Source organism: Pyrgilauda ruficollis, unplaced genomic scaffold (assembly GCF_017590135.1).
Source record: "Pyrgilauda ruficollis isolate IOZ18807 unplaced genomic scaffold, ASM1759013v1 scaffold70, whole genome shotgun sequence".
NCBI lineage: Eukaryota > Metazoa > Chordata > Aves > Passeriformes > Passeridae > Pyrgilauda > Pyrgilauda ruficollis.
In genome coordinates this window covers 1,711,214-1,729,025 of record NW_024528822.1, presented here as the reverse complement: position 1 = coordinate 1,729,025, position 17,812 = coordinate 1,711,214, and the positions used below count along the sequence as shown (strand labels likewise).

General features: G+C 43.4%; 2 protein-coding genes and 1 non-coding gene across 3 annotated transcripts; all 3 read right to left on the bottom strand.

Moving 5' to 3' along the window:
• Positions 1-678: 678 nt before the first annotated feature.
• TOMM20 (translocase of outer mitochondrial membrane 20) lies at positions 679-8,745 on the bottom strand. The gene is made up of 5 exons (XM_041485476.1): positions 8,513-8,745; positions 3,418-3,464; positions 2,624-2,705; positions 2,200-2,342; positions 679-1,087 (listed from the first exon to the last, which is right to left on the bottom strand). Exons 1-5 carry the CDS (start codon positions 8,634-8,636, stop codon positions 1,043-1,045), a joined length of 441 nt encoding a protein of 146 aa, XP_041341410.1. The 5' UTR covers positions 8,637-8,745; the 3' UTR covers positions 679-1,042.
• On the bottom strand, positions 7,532-7,666 carry LOC121363306. Its single transcript, XR_005956680.1, has one exon. It is a non-coding gene; the product is annotated as a small nucleolar RNA SNORA14 (small nucleolar RNA).
• An 818-nt stretch (positions 8,746-9,563) lies between the features above and the next one.
• On the bottom strand, positions 9,564-16,079 carry RBM34 (RNA binding motif protein 34). The gene is made up of 10 exons (XM_041485505.1): positions 15,845-16,079; positions 15,517-15,659; positions 14,244-14,463; positions 13,608-13,667; positions 12,998-13,041; positions 12,441-12,524; positions 12,162-12,225; positions 11,993-12,035; positions 10,670-10,788; positions 9,564-9,943 (listed from the first exon to the last, which is right to left on the bottom strand). Exons 1-10 carry the CDS (start codon positions 16,055-16,057, stop codon positions 9,632-9,634), a joined length of 1,302 nt encoding a protein of 433 aa, XP_041341439.1. The 5' UTR covers positions 16,058-16,079; the 3' UTR covers positions 9,564-9,631.
• Positions 16,080-17,812: the final 1,733 nt, after the last annotated feature.

Below are 17,812 nucleotides of genomic sequence, written 5' to 3'. Positions count from 1 at the left end.
TTCCTTTCATAAGTACCCTTCTCCTACTCACTTGAGCCTGCTGTATATTAGCTGTCTTCCTTTTATTGGCAAAGGAAAATTCACCACACCATACTGAAATTGTACATCTAATTCCATTAGCTTTTGCTATTTACCCATGGGATATAATTGTCTTACCTTATCAGTGTAATTTTTTTCAAGGCAAATGCCTTTAAAAGACTGTTAACAACCATTTGCCGTGGTCTTGAAGACTACAGACTGAAATGTCAATTGTCTATCCTGCAACATTTTAAGCTTTCCAAAAAACCCCAACCTTAGTGCTCTTAAAATGTGCCCAGGTTCTATTCCAAACAGCTTTGTTTCAGACGCCTGTGTTAACAGAGCTTTCAAGTTTGCCAGCAATTTCAAATTGATCATTTTACATATTTTTGTTCCTGACAGAAATGGATTCGTCATTCTTTCTGCAGCCAGTCATCTCTTACCATTGTGATCTGCATCTCCTTTTAAGGTGATATGTTACTGTTTAAATGATCATCTATTTATTTTCTCAGGAAATTACACAAAGTTTCAAACTTCATGAAAAATATTGGAAGACCAGCCGTAACATTAAAAATAAATTTTAATGTCGTCATTTTTAGATTGTTTGCTCTGACACCCAAATATTCTGAATTTTAAAGTAGTACTATAGGGACACACAAGTGCAGATAAATCTTTATTGCCATAACTTCGTCTTTTCAAAAATGAGCATTGGGTTTTTAATAGGTCGTAGTTTTATGTCTGTATATGTACAACATTACAACTGCGTATTTTAATAATAATGAAGTTAGTGATACTTTGATAACTCAACACAGTGTATTTATAAAATGAATTCTTATCAAAATACACTTTTCACTGGGATAATAAATAAAATCCTGCGAAACCCACCTACACAAAGTTAATTTTAACTCTGGTAGAACCCGATGTGGTACACAGTCCATTAACTACTATGTTTGCCCCTTTATCCCCCTACTGATGCTCATCTTCTGGGGTAAGAAAACTTTTTTCCCCCCGTTGTGGTGTGACCTCATTCAACATCATCTTCAGCCAAGCACTGTGCATTTACAATTCTCTGTAAGAAGGAGAAAAACTCATTCACAATTACATAAAATTGACAGCAGGCAATTGATTATCAAGCAATGTAATTTTACACTGAACATTAAGCAGTGTAATTACTGAACAAACTGATTAAAGTTAAAAATGGCAATCTATTTGAATAAAGTTTTGAAATCAGTTCCACAGAAATTACAAACAGTAATGAAGCCAAAGTCAGATAAACAATATTCTATCAACCTCAAATGATGACTTCTGTGTGGTTTCTGGCACTGTTCTCTTAGGAAACATTTTTGTTCAATCATTTCCCCAACTCTTACATCTTGCATACCTGACACTTGCCAGTGTTACCACTGAGTACATGGACCTTTACCTAAAATGTAACCATGCCTGAGCTGTAAGAAGAGCCAACTGATACCCAGCACTGAGTCTCTGCTTTATGTCAGGGGCACTGTAGGGAGTCCCCTTGTACTTCCAAGAACATAAAACATATAATTTATTTCACAGACTCACCTGCAGGCACATTAACAACATCACCCACTCTGTACTCAGACTGAAACAGGAGGGCATTTTATACACAGAGCTAGTAATGTTTTATCATCAGGGAAACTCCCAAGCTTCCAAAATTGTCATGGGCTCTGGTGCTAGTTAACATCTTGTGTCTAAAGCTGTCCCCAGAAGCAAAAAGGTAGCAAAAGCAACAGATTCATTTTGATGAGCTTCCATAGCACTTACACACACTTGTAGAAACATAAATTTTAAAAATCCCTCTCAAGACCCAGTGCAACAAAATTACTGTTTTTCCAATCCCCCCAACTTGTATTTGGGAAACACTGGATCCACTTACAGTACCAGAGCTGTGGTCACATGCCTCTACTTCAAGAGCTTAGCATACCCTATACACAAGAGAAGTTTTGTATTTCTGTTTTATCCTGGGCCCTATTAATGCTACATGATGATTTTCCTATTCACTTTTTAACAACTCAGGTGAAAAAAAAAGTTTCTTTTAATCTAACTGAACATATAAAAAAACTAACAGATTACAAAACCTGATACTCAAGACTAGTGCAGTGGATAAAGTAAGTATATAAATTTTTTCCAAACCAGACCAACAGGGAATGTTTCACATACCTGGCTTATTGTAGGGAGCTTAGTTAGAAGCATTTGAAACACTGGTGGTGGAAGAGTCTGCTGTAGAACTTGTAGTAGCTGCTGCGGCTGCCCACACACAGCAATGGCATTGGTCAAGTGATCAACACCTTTTTCATATTCACCTGTATGACAAATTACATGTTTTGAAATCAACCATCTTCCACACTCTAACACATTTACATGAAACATACACCAAGAGTGGATTAAATTACGGTGAATCAATCCACACGAAGCTCTTCTCCTTCCTTGATCGACTTTCTGAACACATAAGGTTAGAAACAAATAAGCAGATTTTCTTAGATGAATATGACTCCCCAGAATTTCTTGGTGTATAAAAATCATCTTCTAACAAAGGTAGAGAAAAATTACTTTACAACTTACCCTTTGGAAAAAAAAATATTACCTTGAGCTAGTAATTCCTCTCCAAGCTGAATCTCCTCAAGAAAAAACTTCTGAACTGCTTCAGCATCTTTCAGATCAGGCAACTATAAACACACAGAGTAAAAGTTAAATCAGCCCTTAAACACCAGCTAAGAAAAAGTCAGCAGAAAATATTCTCAGCTGAAACTAAACATGCACAAAACCCTATTGTTACACTGACACTGGCAAAAAAACAAGTGTCACCACTAAGTTAAATGTACTCAGAACATTTTTGAAAATCAGATTCAGGTCTTATAACACTACACCACAAATCTGTAGAGAGAGCCTGAAATACCTCTACTCAGTTTATTAAGTACACCATTTAGGAGCAAATATAAATTCTAAGGTGCATTATGTTTATAACAACTGTGTTTTTTGCAATTGTTTAAGAGAAATCTTGTATTTTCTTTCTGGGTCCATTGGTAATATTGAAAAGGAAATAAAATACTTATTGCAAAACAACCTATCAAGTTCAGTTATAAGTGTATCCCATCAATAATTTTATGTGTGAAAAGTCCTTGTTCATATTACAAAGAGAGAAAACACCATCAAATCACACAGTGAATGTTGTACTTTCTTATGTAACTACTCTGACACAAAAAAAGGAACAACCATACAATTATTTCCAAGCATTAAAAAAACCTAAAGACTGCATATTTACAGAACTGTTTGTAATCCTGCAAATTTGTTTGTAAAACAAATCCTTAAACAAATCTTACAAATAATACAAGTGAAACATCTTTCAAAACAGCACTACATTATTGAACACAGTATTACCTTGGAAAGTCCTGCTCTCTCTTTGGCAAGCTTCTGTTTCTTCCTTCCTGTAAGAATAAAAACATCTTTTATTTTCAATTTGTAATTAAAAAGCCCTTCAGCTTATAGTCTGAAACCATGAACAAATCCAAGTCCTTTTCAAAAGAAGAAACTGGTAATGTATTCCAAATACTAAAGATTGAACAGAAGACTGCAACCCACTCAGTGCAACAGAGCATCATTTAGAGGTCTAATGAGGGCTGGCAGTAGCAGCAGCCCAAAATGGGAATTCTTCTCCTGAGGGCTACAGCAAAAACCAGCTGTGCAGGGCAGCACAGCAGCACAGCACAAGCAAAGAGAATTAGAGTAATACAGGAATTATCCACATGACTTCTAACAATGAGCCACAGAAGAATTGTCTGTAAGTCAAACTATCTAGTTTTGAACTGCACGGTGCACCACCAAGGAAGGGGAACTTCAGCAGGCCACAGCAGATACACACAGTGCACTTTCTCAGCTCCTTTATAGCAAAGACTTGGGAACTAGTTAATAAGTGGCAGTGTCTCACTATCCCTCAGCAGGAGCAATACTAAAGCATACATTTCTGAAACCTGAGGAAAGCAAACATTTACAGATGGAACAAACATTTACAGATTTAACTGCCTACCGAAAGGCAAAAAGTTGGTCTGCTACATGAAGTTGTACCACTTCAGCAAAACTAATGGAATTAAAATTAAAGTTGCTTTTAATTCAGCTAGGCAGGTATAAAGATATCTTTATAGTAGCAGTTCTTCATACAAGAAAGAATAATTATACAAATTATACTGGCAATTTCCTTGGAATAATCATTTATGTAAATCGTCAGTTCATCAACTGAAATAGTTACACCACTAAAACCTCTGAACACAGCCTATGGCTAAACTGTCCTTCTACTCTTTGGCTTCAGTGTCTGCTCAGAAAACTCCTGTACTGACAAAAAACAACTGTCACACAGCCCTGATTTTTCTTTTGATACAATTTTACAAGCTGGAAATACTTCCAAATATGATTAGCAGTTTTACATGGTAATTAAAAATTTTCAATTATCCACATGGTGAAGACAGTCACCTAACACGTGGCATTTACTGAGAAGATTGTGTTCTTTATAGCAAGGGAGTCCACATTCTAACTAGATGGAACTTTTACATTAATACACCATCTTAAAAACAATTAGCACCTAGATTTCTACAACTAACTGATCTGTGTATGTTAATTTACACTATAGATGGAAAAACATGCTGGATAGAACTGTAGTCTATTACAATTTAATAATTTTGGAGGTTTTCAATATTAAAGAATTTATCTTGAAAATCAGCGGTTCAATTAGCTCACTCCAACTTTTCAGAAGCATTAATTTGCATAAAACTTTAAGTTGCACTAATAAACAAACAAGTTTTGATAATAGATAAAATCATAAAGATTAAATTAAAAAAAATTAATATTTTAAATGTTTTACTATCAAAACAAGCCACACTGTAGCTGTAGTGCATTCAGCAAAAACACCAGAAAGAAATACAGGGAGTAAGAGCTTAACATTTGTACAACATGTGAGGAGAAAACTGTTTTCTTGGCATGACTATGATACCTGCTTCTTAAAATATGATAAAAGGTATCATTCACCAGGTTAAGCATTCTGAAATAAAGAACAAAACAAAAGACAGGCTGGTAACTGGAACTAATGAAAGCTTTTGAGCACTGAACACAGATTGAAATCATATACTTTAACCTGAAAATAGTGAAGGAATATAAAGAATCACAAAGATTTTTAAATCTGAAAAATTATCTATGAAATCTTTCAAACCTGACTACTATGCTCTTAAAAGAAGAACTTTTCTTCTCTCTTAATACTTTCTTACAGACTCTTTGAAAGTTCACTAGCTAAAACAAGAAAAAAATCCAAGTAACTCTAAAGGATATTTATGAATTCTTCCCATACTGGTTGGGAAGAAATACTACTTTCAAAGCATCTTGGAAATAACAACCAGAAGTCACATTTGTAGTATGACAAGCAAAAAAGCAATGGCTTTGAGGGGTAAAAAACATCAAAAAACAAACAAACAAAAAAAGGCCCCCCTGAGTTTGTTTTCCCTCAGGGACCTCCATGAAAATGAAACCCTTCCTTCTATTCTAAAGAGATAATCCCATTTTGAAAAGGGAAAGGCAATCTTTTGTAGACTGCATGTTTATTACCACAGAAATGCAGTGCATGCATCCAAAGCACAAAGCTACACTGCAGCTGTCACAGTGCAGGTCTTGTACAAGGGTACAAGCTCCAGAAGAGAACCAAGGGATGACCTGTCCTGCTGGCACGGGTTGCAAAGGCCCCTGAGCAGCCCCAGCACCTTCCCAACCAGTCCCCCAAAGGAGCAGAAAACCCAAAAAGCCATGTGCATTTTCAGCTCCCATCAGTGAAGTCTGCCTACTGCCCTCCTTTCACTCTGCTGTCCAGGCAGAAGGTGCTCTTGGGCAAAATTCAGTGTGGTCAGAAATTCTGGCTGTCTCTGAATAGAGACGTGTGTCTATATTTTAAAGCAGAGCACTTCTGTTTTAGTCATTCAAGTAGACATACCTGAATTATTTTATTGATAAAATACAGCCTGGGAAGCTCAGCAGCTACAGATGTTTATAGCTTTGCTACCTTTTGGTCCCAAGACCAAATATGGACATGCCCCCCAAACTAGCAAAGACCTAAAAAAATAACCCAACAAAAAAGTCCACCCACAAAACCTGCTAAGTAAAATTAAAACATGTGGAAAATCCAAGTCCAGTAGTTCCATAAGCCTTCCAGAAACTTCCAAGAAATCTTTTTCCCAGAAACCTAAATCTGGCCACCTCATTTTTATGACAGGCCTTTGCAATACAACAGGCAATTCATTGACAAGTTAGGTTTCTTGTCCTTCCCAAATTCTGGTGACACTGCATCACAGAGGCTGAAAAAGGATCTTACCCCAAGAAGGTTGCTGGAAAAGATGTGCTGTAAAGGTGATTTCTGCAAGCTTTCCATCCCATAGCCCACTATTGCACAACATATGGAGCACCTTTACATAAAGAACTGCAGCTGGCTGCTGCACTGAACCTTTCCTGGTCAAGTATTTTGCATCCCAAGCCTTCCTGTCCACCCAACAGTAAAAATCTGGGTATTACATACCCAGATCCCTGGCACCACCGCTGAAGCATCCATACTAAATAATCTGTTACACTACCAAAAACAACCAAACCAAATTAAACAAAGCCTTACAACTAAATGCAGGCCAGTGCATCACCTGCAATGACTTCAAGTCCTACAATGAAGACCCCCAAATGACAACTGTGACCTCCTACCAAACCAAAACACATTTGTCTTCCACTTCAAAGTTAATGCCAACTCTTAATCAGAGCAGTTCTAAGGTTTATTCACAACATGATTGGATACAGACTCCAATTATGGAAACCTGGAATCCAAAAATAATTTTTGGTGCTTCTGCAAAAACCTTACATAATTTGGTGCTTCTCCTACTGCACGTTTGGCATCATGAAAACACCCCATGGCTGATTATGTTGCCAAAAAACGAGTATGCTTGTGCAAATCAAGCACACACCAGTTAACTGCACTAAAGCTTCCCAATTAATGATTTGCACTGCAGGGAAAAGAGGACTTGGAACACACACAAGAGGTATGTGCCCAAAATCCTACACAGGAGCGAGGGCCTGAAGCTGAAAGATTTGACAGACATAATTTGCTGTGGAGGAAATTCTGGAAAGCGGAATTAATGCACCGCTAAGCAAAACACTGGCCAGGCAAATTCAGTCCATGAAGGCAGAACCAAATCTGTTAAATTACATTTTAATGCTATCAGGTAAATACTCATTTCCAATCAGTCTGGTTATTGACTTTTCCATCCATGAAACTGCTGATCACGTCATGTTTACTTGCCAGGAAAATTTACCTTAATGATAACTTCTTATCTTCAGATTAGTTACCAAAGGAATGATATACACATTATCCTGACAGAAATAACTCCGTATAAAAAGTATCACCTCATGATTCATTCATGTTCCTTCAGTACTCATGCCTACATTTGCATTAAACCCTCACTGATTATTAAAAAATTTGAATAAATGTTGAAGATGTGAAATAATGAAGAGCCATGGGAGAAGAGCTCCACATCTTGGATTAATCAACAGTTTTCTCTGGCATTCATTCTTATCCTGGAAGCCAGTGGCAGGGCTGCCAGGAGGGTTTAGAATGCAGCTGATGAAATACCTGAGAGCTGCCACCGACCTCTGCCTCACCACAGCAACAACTTCACTGTAAGAAATCACAGTTTTACTTGCTTGTGTACCAAACACAAAAAAAAATTTAAAAAGTGTCACCACGTAAATGTGGTGGCTACAATAGCACTGCTGAAGCTGTAGGAGAGCAAGTCTGGACAAGAAAAAAGGTGGGGGGGAGGTGAATTTGAACCAAGCATGGATGGAAACCACAGGCTCCCCAACACCTCCAGCAAACGCTCTCCGATGGGATGAGCCTGTCTAGAACCTCCTGAACGGAGGCTGTAGTGAGGCGGGGTCACTCTCTTCTGCCATGCCTGCAGTGAGAGCACCAGACAAAATGGCCTTAAGCTGAGACATGGGGGATTCAGATGAGACATCAGAAAAAATCCCGTCCACCGTGAGGGCGGGCAGGCACTGGCTGCCGAGGGAGGTGCTGGAGTGGCGATCCCTGCGGTTGCTCGAGAGGAAACTGTGTCTGGCCATGCTGGTTAGCGCTGCAGGGGTGGCAGAGGCAGTGCTGGGCGGATGGCTGGCAATTCGAAGGCATCTCCCAGTTCTGGCGGTTCTGCGGCTGTGCCCGGCCCTGCTCCCGCCGAGGGGCGGGCGAGAGGCCGCAAAGCCGCGGGGGCCGCCGGGCCTGGCCCAGAGGGGGCGGGGGTCCCGGCCGGGCCCGGGGGCGGCGCTGCGGCGACAGCACGTGCTGCCTTCCCGCACCCCGGCCGGGCGGGTGAGCGACGGAGAGAAACGGGGGGATCACGGAGGGAAGCGCGCGGCGGCGGGACGGGACGGGAGGAAAGGGGAGGGGGCGCCCCGAGACACTCACGCTCCCGCAGCCGGTTCTTGAAATTGGGGTCGCTCCGCCTCTTGCGGTCGAAGTAGATGCAGTAGCCGATGAAGAGCGCCCCGCAGAGCCCCGCGGCGATGGCGCTGGTCCTGCCCACCATCATGGCGCCGCCGCCGCCCCGCGCCGCTCCCGCCGCGCGGCCCGCGCCGAGCTCCGCAGGCACCTTGGGGCGAGCGGGCACAGGGAAAGGACCCCTCCTCGCTTCCGCTCACGTCATCAGCCGGCGGCGGCACGGGGCGCCTACCGCAGTGCCTGCGCCGAGGCCGGGCGCATGCGCGGGCGGAGGGGCGTGGCCGCAGCGCCGGCGTTTGGCGCCAAGCGCCGGGAGGGGCCGGGAGCGGGAAACGGGATCCCGGGAACGAGCCCCGGAGCACCGCGGCCAGCTCTGATCCAACACCACCAGGTCAACTAGACCGGGCACTCAGCGCCACGTCCGGGCTTCCCTTAAACACCTGCAGGGATGGTGACTCCACCACCCTGGACAGCCCATCCCGATGTCCGATCACCCTCGCTGTGAAGAAATTTCTCCTGAAATCCAACCTAAACCTCCCCTGGAACAGCTTGAGGCTACATCCTGTGTCATCCTGTCCCTTGCTGCCTGGGAGAAGAGACCAGCCCCTACCTGGCTACAGCCTCCTTCCAGGTGGCCGCAGAGCGATAGAGCCATCCCGGAGCTCCTTTTCTCCAGGCTGGAATCCCCAGCTCCCCCAGCCGCTCCTCATAAGACCTGTGCTCCCAGACCCTTCACCAGCTCCATTGCCCTTCTCTGCACATCAAAAAAGCCACCCGAATCAAGGTAATGATTTGTATTTCATCACAGACCCAGTCTGAATGTGAGTCATGTTTTTCTATAGCCATTGTGGGTAATCCTACGCAACTCCAGAAAAAAGAATTCACAGTTAGCCTCTGCAGCAAGACCTCAGCAGGAGACAGATTCCTGGAACACAGGGATAAAATCATGCAGCACCTCCTGCTGCCTTCTAGGAGAAGCCAAATGCCCCAGAGCAAACACCACAAAGGACAACAGCTGTATTAGCAAACAAAATTTATGACACTCTCACATATAAAAAACACTCATATATATCCATCTTCATAACACTAATCAGCATTTTTACTGGACTGTTTTTTATCAAAGGACTGTTTGTTTTTCCCAGATTTACTCCTAGGAGTAGTTTTTAGTCTTTTTGGTTTTGTGCTCTTCTTTAACGGGTTTGCTTTTTCACCAACAAAAGAATCATTAGAGCAGCTCTTTTCTTTTTTCTTCTTCTTATCAGCTCTGTCCTTGGGAGCACGAGACTGGTCTGGACTTTTCTGTTCTTTCTTCTTGTCCGTTACGCGCTGCACTCGTATCTTTCTTCCCATCAGAACGGAGTTGTTGAGTTTCAGAGCAAGATGTACAGCATCCGTGTTCTACAAAACCAGACAACCACTTTAGGAGCAGCACTGCTTCCAGCTGAGTGCTTTCAAACGAAGACAGTTACCTGTTTTTTAAAACTGGCAGAGCAGGATTTTACAATGCAGAGCGCTCAAACCGCTCTGTTTAGGGAATGACACAAGATCTCTGCTCAGGAACACCAGCACCCCACACAGCCCACGCTGAGGCACAGACACTTGGATCAGGCTATGAAACCACTTACAATGGGACACAGAAGTCTGAGGCACAGAGAGACAAGGTAAAATTGGGAAAAAAGGCACTGGGCTGCAGGAAATGAACTGAGGGAAAATGAGGCTGGAGACCGGCATGAGAAAGGAAGGTGCACTGAATCAGAAGTGGAGAGCCAGTACGCAAACCAGCTGCAGGAAAGAATTCCACTCACAATTTGACACACAGGAAATGGGAGAACACTGAAGTTATACCAAACTAACTCATCTGTCCCTCTTTAAGTCTTTAAGGTAAAGTCACTTCTTTCACCCCAGTGTGTACAACACCGAAAATATTTTGTTTTGTATCTGCTTCCACAGAACCGGTCTTCCCAGCTGCTTCCACCTTACACAACAACGCTGCCACTTCACTGCCTACATACACACAAACCTCAAGAAATTCCTGAACTGAAAATAAGAATGCTCTAAGGGCAGACCCCAGTGCAGGTTTGGAAGGGCTCCCCGTGTGCTGGAGCACGTAGCTCAAGGGCTCACCTCGAAGAGGACGTAGCCGAAGCCCTTCCCCAGGCCCGTCGTCCTGTCTCTCACCACTCGCACTCCCACCACGTCTCCGCAGTCATGGAAGTGCTCCCGCACGGCGTCATCGCGGATGTCTGCGGGCAACACAAGGGAACAGATGCCTCTTCAGGGAGACACACGGCTTTGAAAGCCTGGCCCACATCCAGTTATTTCACATTCACCCATTCAAGGACACAAACAATACGGAAGAAGGATAGGCAGGCAAATATCAGTGGTTGGAAAAATCCCATCAAGCTGACAACGCAGACTTTATGAAGGGCTATTTGCTCTGACAGTTAATGCTTCTCCAGCTCTGAAGAGTATGACAGAAATCACAAAGAACTACTAAGGCGAAAACTGAAATACATTCTTCAAATTATTTCACTTATGCTTGGAACACAGTAGAAATTAAGAATTCTGCTATACATTTTTGTAGCTCCTCCTTATGCCAGAATTTCTTTCTAAGAATTAATGCTGATGATAATGAGCTTGAGCTGGCAGTTCTTCAACTGTTCATTGACTGAGCCATGAATTTTAGCTGAATGGGGGAGAAGGGATTCACAGTTTCCAACCACAGCTGCTACGCAATGATTCTGATAATGGCTGGGTGTATGAGCCTTTCTCCATCCCATGCCTAGGCAGACAAATGTGCTGTGCCATCGCAAAAGTGCGGATTATTTTCTTTTTTTGTATAGGTACACTTCATGGAATGCCCTGACGTAGACATAAACATCTCTCTGCTGAGGGGAGGGGATGAACTCAACAGTACAGGTTTAACTACAGCAGTGGGACCTAGACGTGCTGAGAAAGGCCCAAGCTGCTGAAGTAATTTCAGAGCACAGCAAATCACAGAATATTCTGAGTTGAAACTGGCCCACAGGTATCATCAAATCCCACTTTTAGCCCTGCCTGGACAGAGTCACTCAGCCTGTAGTTCACAGAAAGCATCAAAAGGAGAAGCCATCACTGTCCATCACTTGGAATTGGTTCACCAATAGGAATTGGTAATCCTTGAACAGTTTAGAGAGCCATGGCCTATGCAACTTAGTGATATTTATTCAAAAAATGTGAAGCAACAACAAGAACTAAAAGTACTTGCAGTGCTACCTACAATAAAGGAAACAATCAAGGTGCAGAACTGGACAGAAACTTACAACCTCTTTAGTTGTTACAATTAACAAATAAAAATTACCTCCAGTGAAAGGTATTTATCCACCTAATACCAAGAAATAAAAAGCCTAATGTCAACCATTACAAAAATGCAAATTAATGATGCATAACAATCCATTTCAGACTTACCATATGAAAGATTTCCCAGGAATACAGATCGTTTGTTGTCATGCTAAAGGAAACAAGAGACAGGACAGTAAGTTAGTTGTTAAAGAAAAACCAAACTAACCAAACAAAAACAATAAAACCCCCAAAACCAAACCAGAAATGGGAATTTCTAGCCACACACTTTACTTACCGAACTGGTCTTAGATGCAGTGTCAACTCTGATGTGAAATCCACTAGCAATTTCTGTTCCATTCCTTTTGCGGTCAAAAATGAAAGGTTTTAAAAGTGAAATAAGCATTACTTAATTGCCAGTGTCACTGCATAGCATATTCCAAAAGCAAAGTTACTTTTAAGTTTGAACAACACTTGATTCTGATTCAAGCAAAAGAGGGGAGGTTGTTTAAATTTAGCTATAAATCTACGTGAACTACCTCTTCAACAGGGTACGAGGAACAAAACTGAGACTTACTCCTTCAGAGCCTTCTGGGCATCACATTCTTCCTTAAAGACCACGTAAGCGTTGACAGACTTTGCATTCGGGTGCACCTTATGCCTGGAACAGGAAAAGGACCCGTTACTGCTTCAATGCTGCGCAGTGCACAGGCACTTCCTGCTGAACACATTCCTGCCTCTGCTTGTTCTGTGCACACCAACAACTTCATTTCCCTTGCAGGTCAGGGTCCCTGTACATGCAAGGGCGTCCCACTGTACATCTTGTTCAGCCCATATATGCACCCTGAGCAACCTTCCTCAGCTCATAAACACATCCAAAGAAATTAAAGACTTTTAGCATCTCCCTCCTTCCTAAAATATAAGAAATGCAACCTCAAGTAACAAATTAAAATATACATGGCACATAATTCTTTATTACTTGTTGAGAAAACTTAATACACACAAAGGTAATGACAAAAGACAATGAAACACAAAATACATGAAAAAGACCTTATACAGACAAACTTTTAATGACCAACACTTAAACATTGTTTAGGCCTTGAAAAATACACAAAATTCACAAGGGGAACCTACTTGATTGCTGCTACCTTTTTGGATACAGTATCTTCTGCTGGAATCTTAAAGATAAAAAGAGCTTGAGTTAGGTGGGCCTAGTGTTAACTTATCACAAAGAGTTTTCTCCGTGAGACAAAGATGAATTCAAGCAGAATGAATTCACATTCAAAGCAACATAGCCAGTACAGTGAGCAAATGACAGAAGTGGCTGGACCTAGAGATGGCCTAAAAACCCCTCAGCGTTAAAGAGCTTGCCTTGACTTTGTCTGAGATGTTTCTTGAGTTCCAAGAGAGTTATTGTCAAATATTTTAGTGAGTACCCTGATTTACAATAATGTGTCTTTGCTACTATGATTTAAAAACAGATGAGCAATACCTCAGCCAAACCAGCAATAACAAAGGCATTCCACTTTCAGAGATCATAAAGCTCTGATCCTGGATCAGCTGCTGCTTCAGGACAAATGCACCTGTGGTGCTCCCTGGGTCACATCTCCAAGCTTCTTTTAATAGCAAAACCCACATACCCCAAACCACGTCTGAACTAATGAAGGTACACGACTTACAAATACTACTGCCCTTCAACATTAACAAATAATTTTGTTATACAACATTAAAGGGAAAAACATACCAGAGACCGGAAGCGAATGGACTGGATTTGTCCATACTTCTTAAAAAGAGATGTCAGTACCTAAACAGATGATATTGCAAACACTCAGTACACTTTTCAACCTGATAATGAGAATTATTTTTTAGTATTTATAAGTAATACTGTTCTTACACTGTTTTCCTTTTACTTATAGGAGGTCCCTTAACAGGCTACTAACAAAATGAAAGTAATTTGTAACTATTTCAGTGGTTTTTGTGGCAGCAGCTTCTTCTACAGACTGCGAAAACTGAAGTTGTGCCTCTTATGAAAGAGAGTATAAATTTAACATGTTTTATGTAACAATCTGAAGCACTCTTTGCACACAAAATTAGAAGCAGAGTAACTTTGTAAATGCAGTTCTCATTATTCAGTCATTTTTTCATTGACAAGGAACTGACCAATTCTACTCATGAAAGAGTCGCTGCATCCACTGCTGCAGGAACTCCAGGAAACCAGAGATTGTCTCTAATGATTTCTGAGAACAAGAACCATTTCCTACGTTCCCAAAAGCAGTTCCAATCACAAGTGTGTGTGACTTCCCAGCTGGAAACATCACCTCAAGCTGAGGACTGATGCAACTCCTTTCATTCCTCTAGCAGACAGAACCCACCCACGTACCTGAACAGTGCAGCTGACAGGCAAGTTTCCAACAAACACCGTTCTTCTGTCTGCTGCTTTATCAGCCACCCTTTTTCTCTTTTGCTGTATTGCAGCAGCACCCGTAGCTGAATTAACAACACTTTTGCTGATGGCTTGAGAAGCCTTTTTCTTTTGCTTCACTTTGTTTTGAAACAATTTTTGATCCTCTTCTTCATCTGCCTGCTCCAAAGCGTTCTCTCTGACCAGAAATAAACAGGCAGGTTACAATTCATGGAAAAAAGCCAGGGCATTTGGGGTCAAAGAACTGAAGCCTCTAAGATACTTTAACTTACATTTGAAATCATCATGTTCAACTGTAAAATTTCAAACATTATTTTGTTTATTCTGCATTAAAAAATGTATCTGACTATTCAGTAACATGAAAAACGATTTGCTGTCCCCAGGATATCGCATTCACTATTTACCAGTAGTAATATAGAAATACTTCACAATTAAACCATTTGATAGCCTCTAAAATTGAAGGGAAAAAATCATCTTTGAGTTATGTTGGAACTTAGAACAGATTTAATCCTTCTCAGTATGCAGGAGACTCAGAACAAACCTCTGGAATACTGCCATGCACTAACAAGTCTCTATCCAAACCTGCTGTAAGAGCATGAACAACGAGCAGATCTGAAGGAGCCTCGGAAGGATACAGACACAAACACAGCAAACAGGTTCCATGGGCCCAGGGACAGGACGAGGCGCTAGCCTTGTGCTACAATGAAGTTCAGTTTATTATCCAAAGTAGCCTTGTGCTACAATGAAGTTCAGTTTATTATCCAAAGTGCATGGCAGAGCAAGCAGCTTCCAGCCTGCTCTGAAGCACCTCACTTCAAGTGACCAGACAGAGTCACAGAGAGGTTCTGTGTCACTGCAGAGGAGCAGTAGGACACAGACAGCTCTGTGCCTGGCACCTCGCTCCTGCTGAAACCCCCTCGGCTGGATAAAGCCAAGGACAGCTAGAAAGCATCTCCCCGAGCCAGAGAGAACTAGATCCATGTGTCTTCATCTCCAGCCGCTGGACCTGATGGCTCACTAGCAGGGCATTTGCACTTCATAGACTTAGTGTTTCAAGAACCTGCACTACTTCCTCCTTCAGGGGAACACTACAGAAAATTTGCACAATCTTAAAAATAATCTTAAACACCCAGTTGAAGACGAGTAGTAGACGAGAACTTCGTTGTTTCATCGAACTCATGTTGCAATTAATGTAGATGCTTTAATTTTACTATAAAATTGTGTCACTCACCTCTGTGACAGTTTTTTCTCTGCCTCTGAATGTTCCTTTTTTCTGGCCTTCTTTGCTTTTACCGCAGGTTCTTGTACGTTGGATAAGCTCTGGTCTTCTGACGCTTTCTCCCCTTCTTCTGCACGCTTCCTTTTCTTCTTTCCCTTTAAACAAATGGTAAGAGAAACAGACTTGAAGGACACAATTCCAGGAACGCCCTGAAGTTACTTCGCATACTACAACTATTTGGAGCGCCACTGCCCGAAGCCCACCGCCGCGGGCAGCGGCGCTGCTGGGCTCCCACAGCCGCGGCCAGCCGGGAGCGCTGCCCCGGCGCTCGCTCGCTCACCCGCGGCACAGCCACCAGCACCGGCGGGGACGCGGCGCGGAAGAGGCGAGCGAGGGGCGCGGTGGGCGCAGCGGGCGCGGCGAGGCTGCCCGACACCTGCCCCACCACGTAGTGCTCCTGCTGCTCCTCCTGCTGCTCCTCCTGCTGCTCCTCCTGCTGCCCCTCGGCCGCCGCTCGCTGCCGCGGCCCCGCGCCGCCCCGGCGGCCCCGCATGGCGGGCACCGAGAGCGGCGGGAACCGGCTCAGCGCGTCACTTCCGATGCGCGGGCCGGGAGGTGTTCCCGGGAGGTGTTCCCGGAGGTGTTCCCGAGGGTGTTCCCGGCACCGCCCCCGCTCCCTCCTCCGCCCCCCGCAGCCGCGGGCTGGAGCTGCTCCCGGCCACGGCGGGACCGTGCCACGCGTGGGCGCAGTGACACCCTGGAAACATCCATCAGGACCAGATGGACACGGTCTGAAGCTGTGCCAGGGGAGATTGAGGTTGAACACGAGGAGGAATTTGTTCACAGAAAGGATGATTAGATATTGGAACGGATTGCCAGGGGGGTGGTGGAGTCACCATGCCTGGCTTTAAGGAAAGACTGGACATGGTCCTTAGTACCATGGTCTAGTTGACATGGTGGGTCATAGATTGGACTTGATATCTCAGAGGTCTTTTCCAAGCTAATTGATTCAGTGAGGAGAGGCTGTGTCACTGATTTCCCACCACCCTCAGTTCCAAGGGGAGCTGAAGCAAAGCTGACAGCCCTTTGGCTGTCTCCTTACATGTTTGATGCACTTCTTGAGCTGCCACTGTAAGCAGCTCTGTTGGCACCAGCATCCAACTAAAGGCTAAACAAGCAACCTGTCCGAACCCAGGACATCCCCCTGACGGTCCTGAATGATCCAAGCCCCAGCCAGGGGGCTTTGAAGCCCTGGCAGGGGGGTTGGAGACCCTGGCATGTAGCCAAAGACCCCTGTGGCTTTGAATTTGACCCATGGAACAAGTTACCACCTTTGTATGAAGAATTAAAAGTCACAAAAATTTAGATAGCGTAGTAGTAGTAATCACAGGGTGATGGGAAAAAATTTTGAGCACTGTACAGGGGGGTTTTGAACCTTGTACAGGGGGGTTTGGAATTCTGTACATGGGGGTCAGGTGTTCTAAGATGGAGGGATTTGGGTGTGCCCTGTCCTCCTTCTTTCTTCCTGGCATCCATATTCAGGATGATGTTGGCATTCACAGATTTGTTTAGAATAGAAAGCCACTGTCTAAGATAGGTCATAGGTATTGGAACATTATTGTAAACATAGTAGACGTAGTTTTTAGTATAAAAGATAGCACCAGCCCAAGACGCGGAGAGTGTGCCTTGAGCTGACCTGCTGAACAGACCTCGGCAGGCTGGACAGAAAATGTTTTAGATAAAATATAATAAACAACCTTGAGAATGTGAGCCGAAGACTTCTCTACTCTTTCTTCGATGGCTGGGTTGGGAAAAAGAGACTTTCAACATACCTTGGGATCATCTCAACCAGAGAAAACCCGAGAGCAACCCAGCTGTTGAATAGAAGTCTTGGTGTTGACAAATGCACCAGGTATCATCCCTGCCTTGCCTGCTGGATGCCAAGAAAGGCAGTGACCCTCATGGATGGGGTCAGCCCAAAAGAATACACAAATCCTTGAAAAGGGGCAGGTGGCTGCTACATGACTTGTAGTGGCTTTTCCAGTCTGCCTTCACTCAGAAGGGCAGCACTCTAGTGACACAGGAGGGGTAGAACAGGTTCAACCATCATCCAGTGCCTTTCAGAGACTCGTGGCCACTGAAACTCAGCAAGAGGCATACAGCCTCCAGGAACTCTGCCTGAGAAGAGAGTTCAATCCCTGTGCCAATAGGAAAACTTCAGTGTGATGAGAACTACCCAGTCATAAGTATGGACAGGAATCAGTGCAGACTGCAAATAAGGGGAGGTGGGAGCACTGCAGAGCCTTCA

Coding starts and splice junctions, on each gene's coding strand:
- TOMM20 (XM_041485476.1), bottom strand. CDS start 8,636: ATGATGGTGGGCAGGACCAGCGCCATCGCCGCGGGGCTCTGCGGGGCG. Junction 2,343..2,623: donor AGAGGAATTACTAGCTCAAG/GTAATATTTTTT, acceptor TTTGTCATACAG/GTGAATATGAAAAAGGTGTT. Junction 1,088..2,199: donor AGCTCCCTACAATAAGCCAG/GTATGTGAAACA, acceptor TCCTTCTTACAG/AGAATTGTAAATGCACAGTG.
- RBM34 (XM_041485505.1), bottom strand. CDS start 16,057: ATGCGGGGCCGCCGGGGCGGCGCGGGGCCGCGGCAGCGAGCGGCGGCC. Junction 13,668..14,243: donor CTGTCAGCTGCACTGTTCAG/GTACGTGGGTGG, acceptor TCATCTGTTTAG/GTACTGACATCTCTTTTTAA. Junction 13,042..13,607: donor CCATTCGCTTCCGGTCTCTG/GTATGTTTTTCC, acceptor TTTATCTTTAAG/ATTCCAGCAGAAGATACTGT.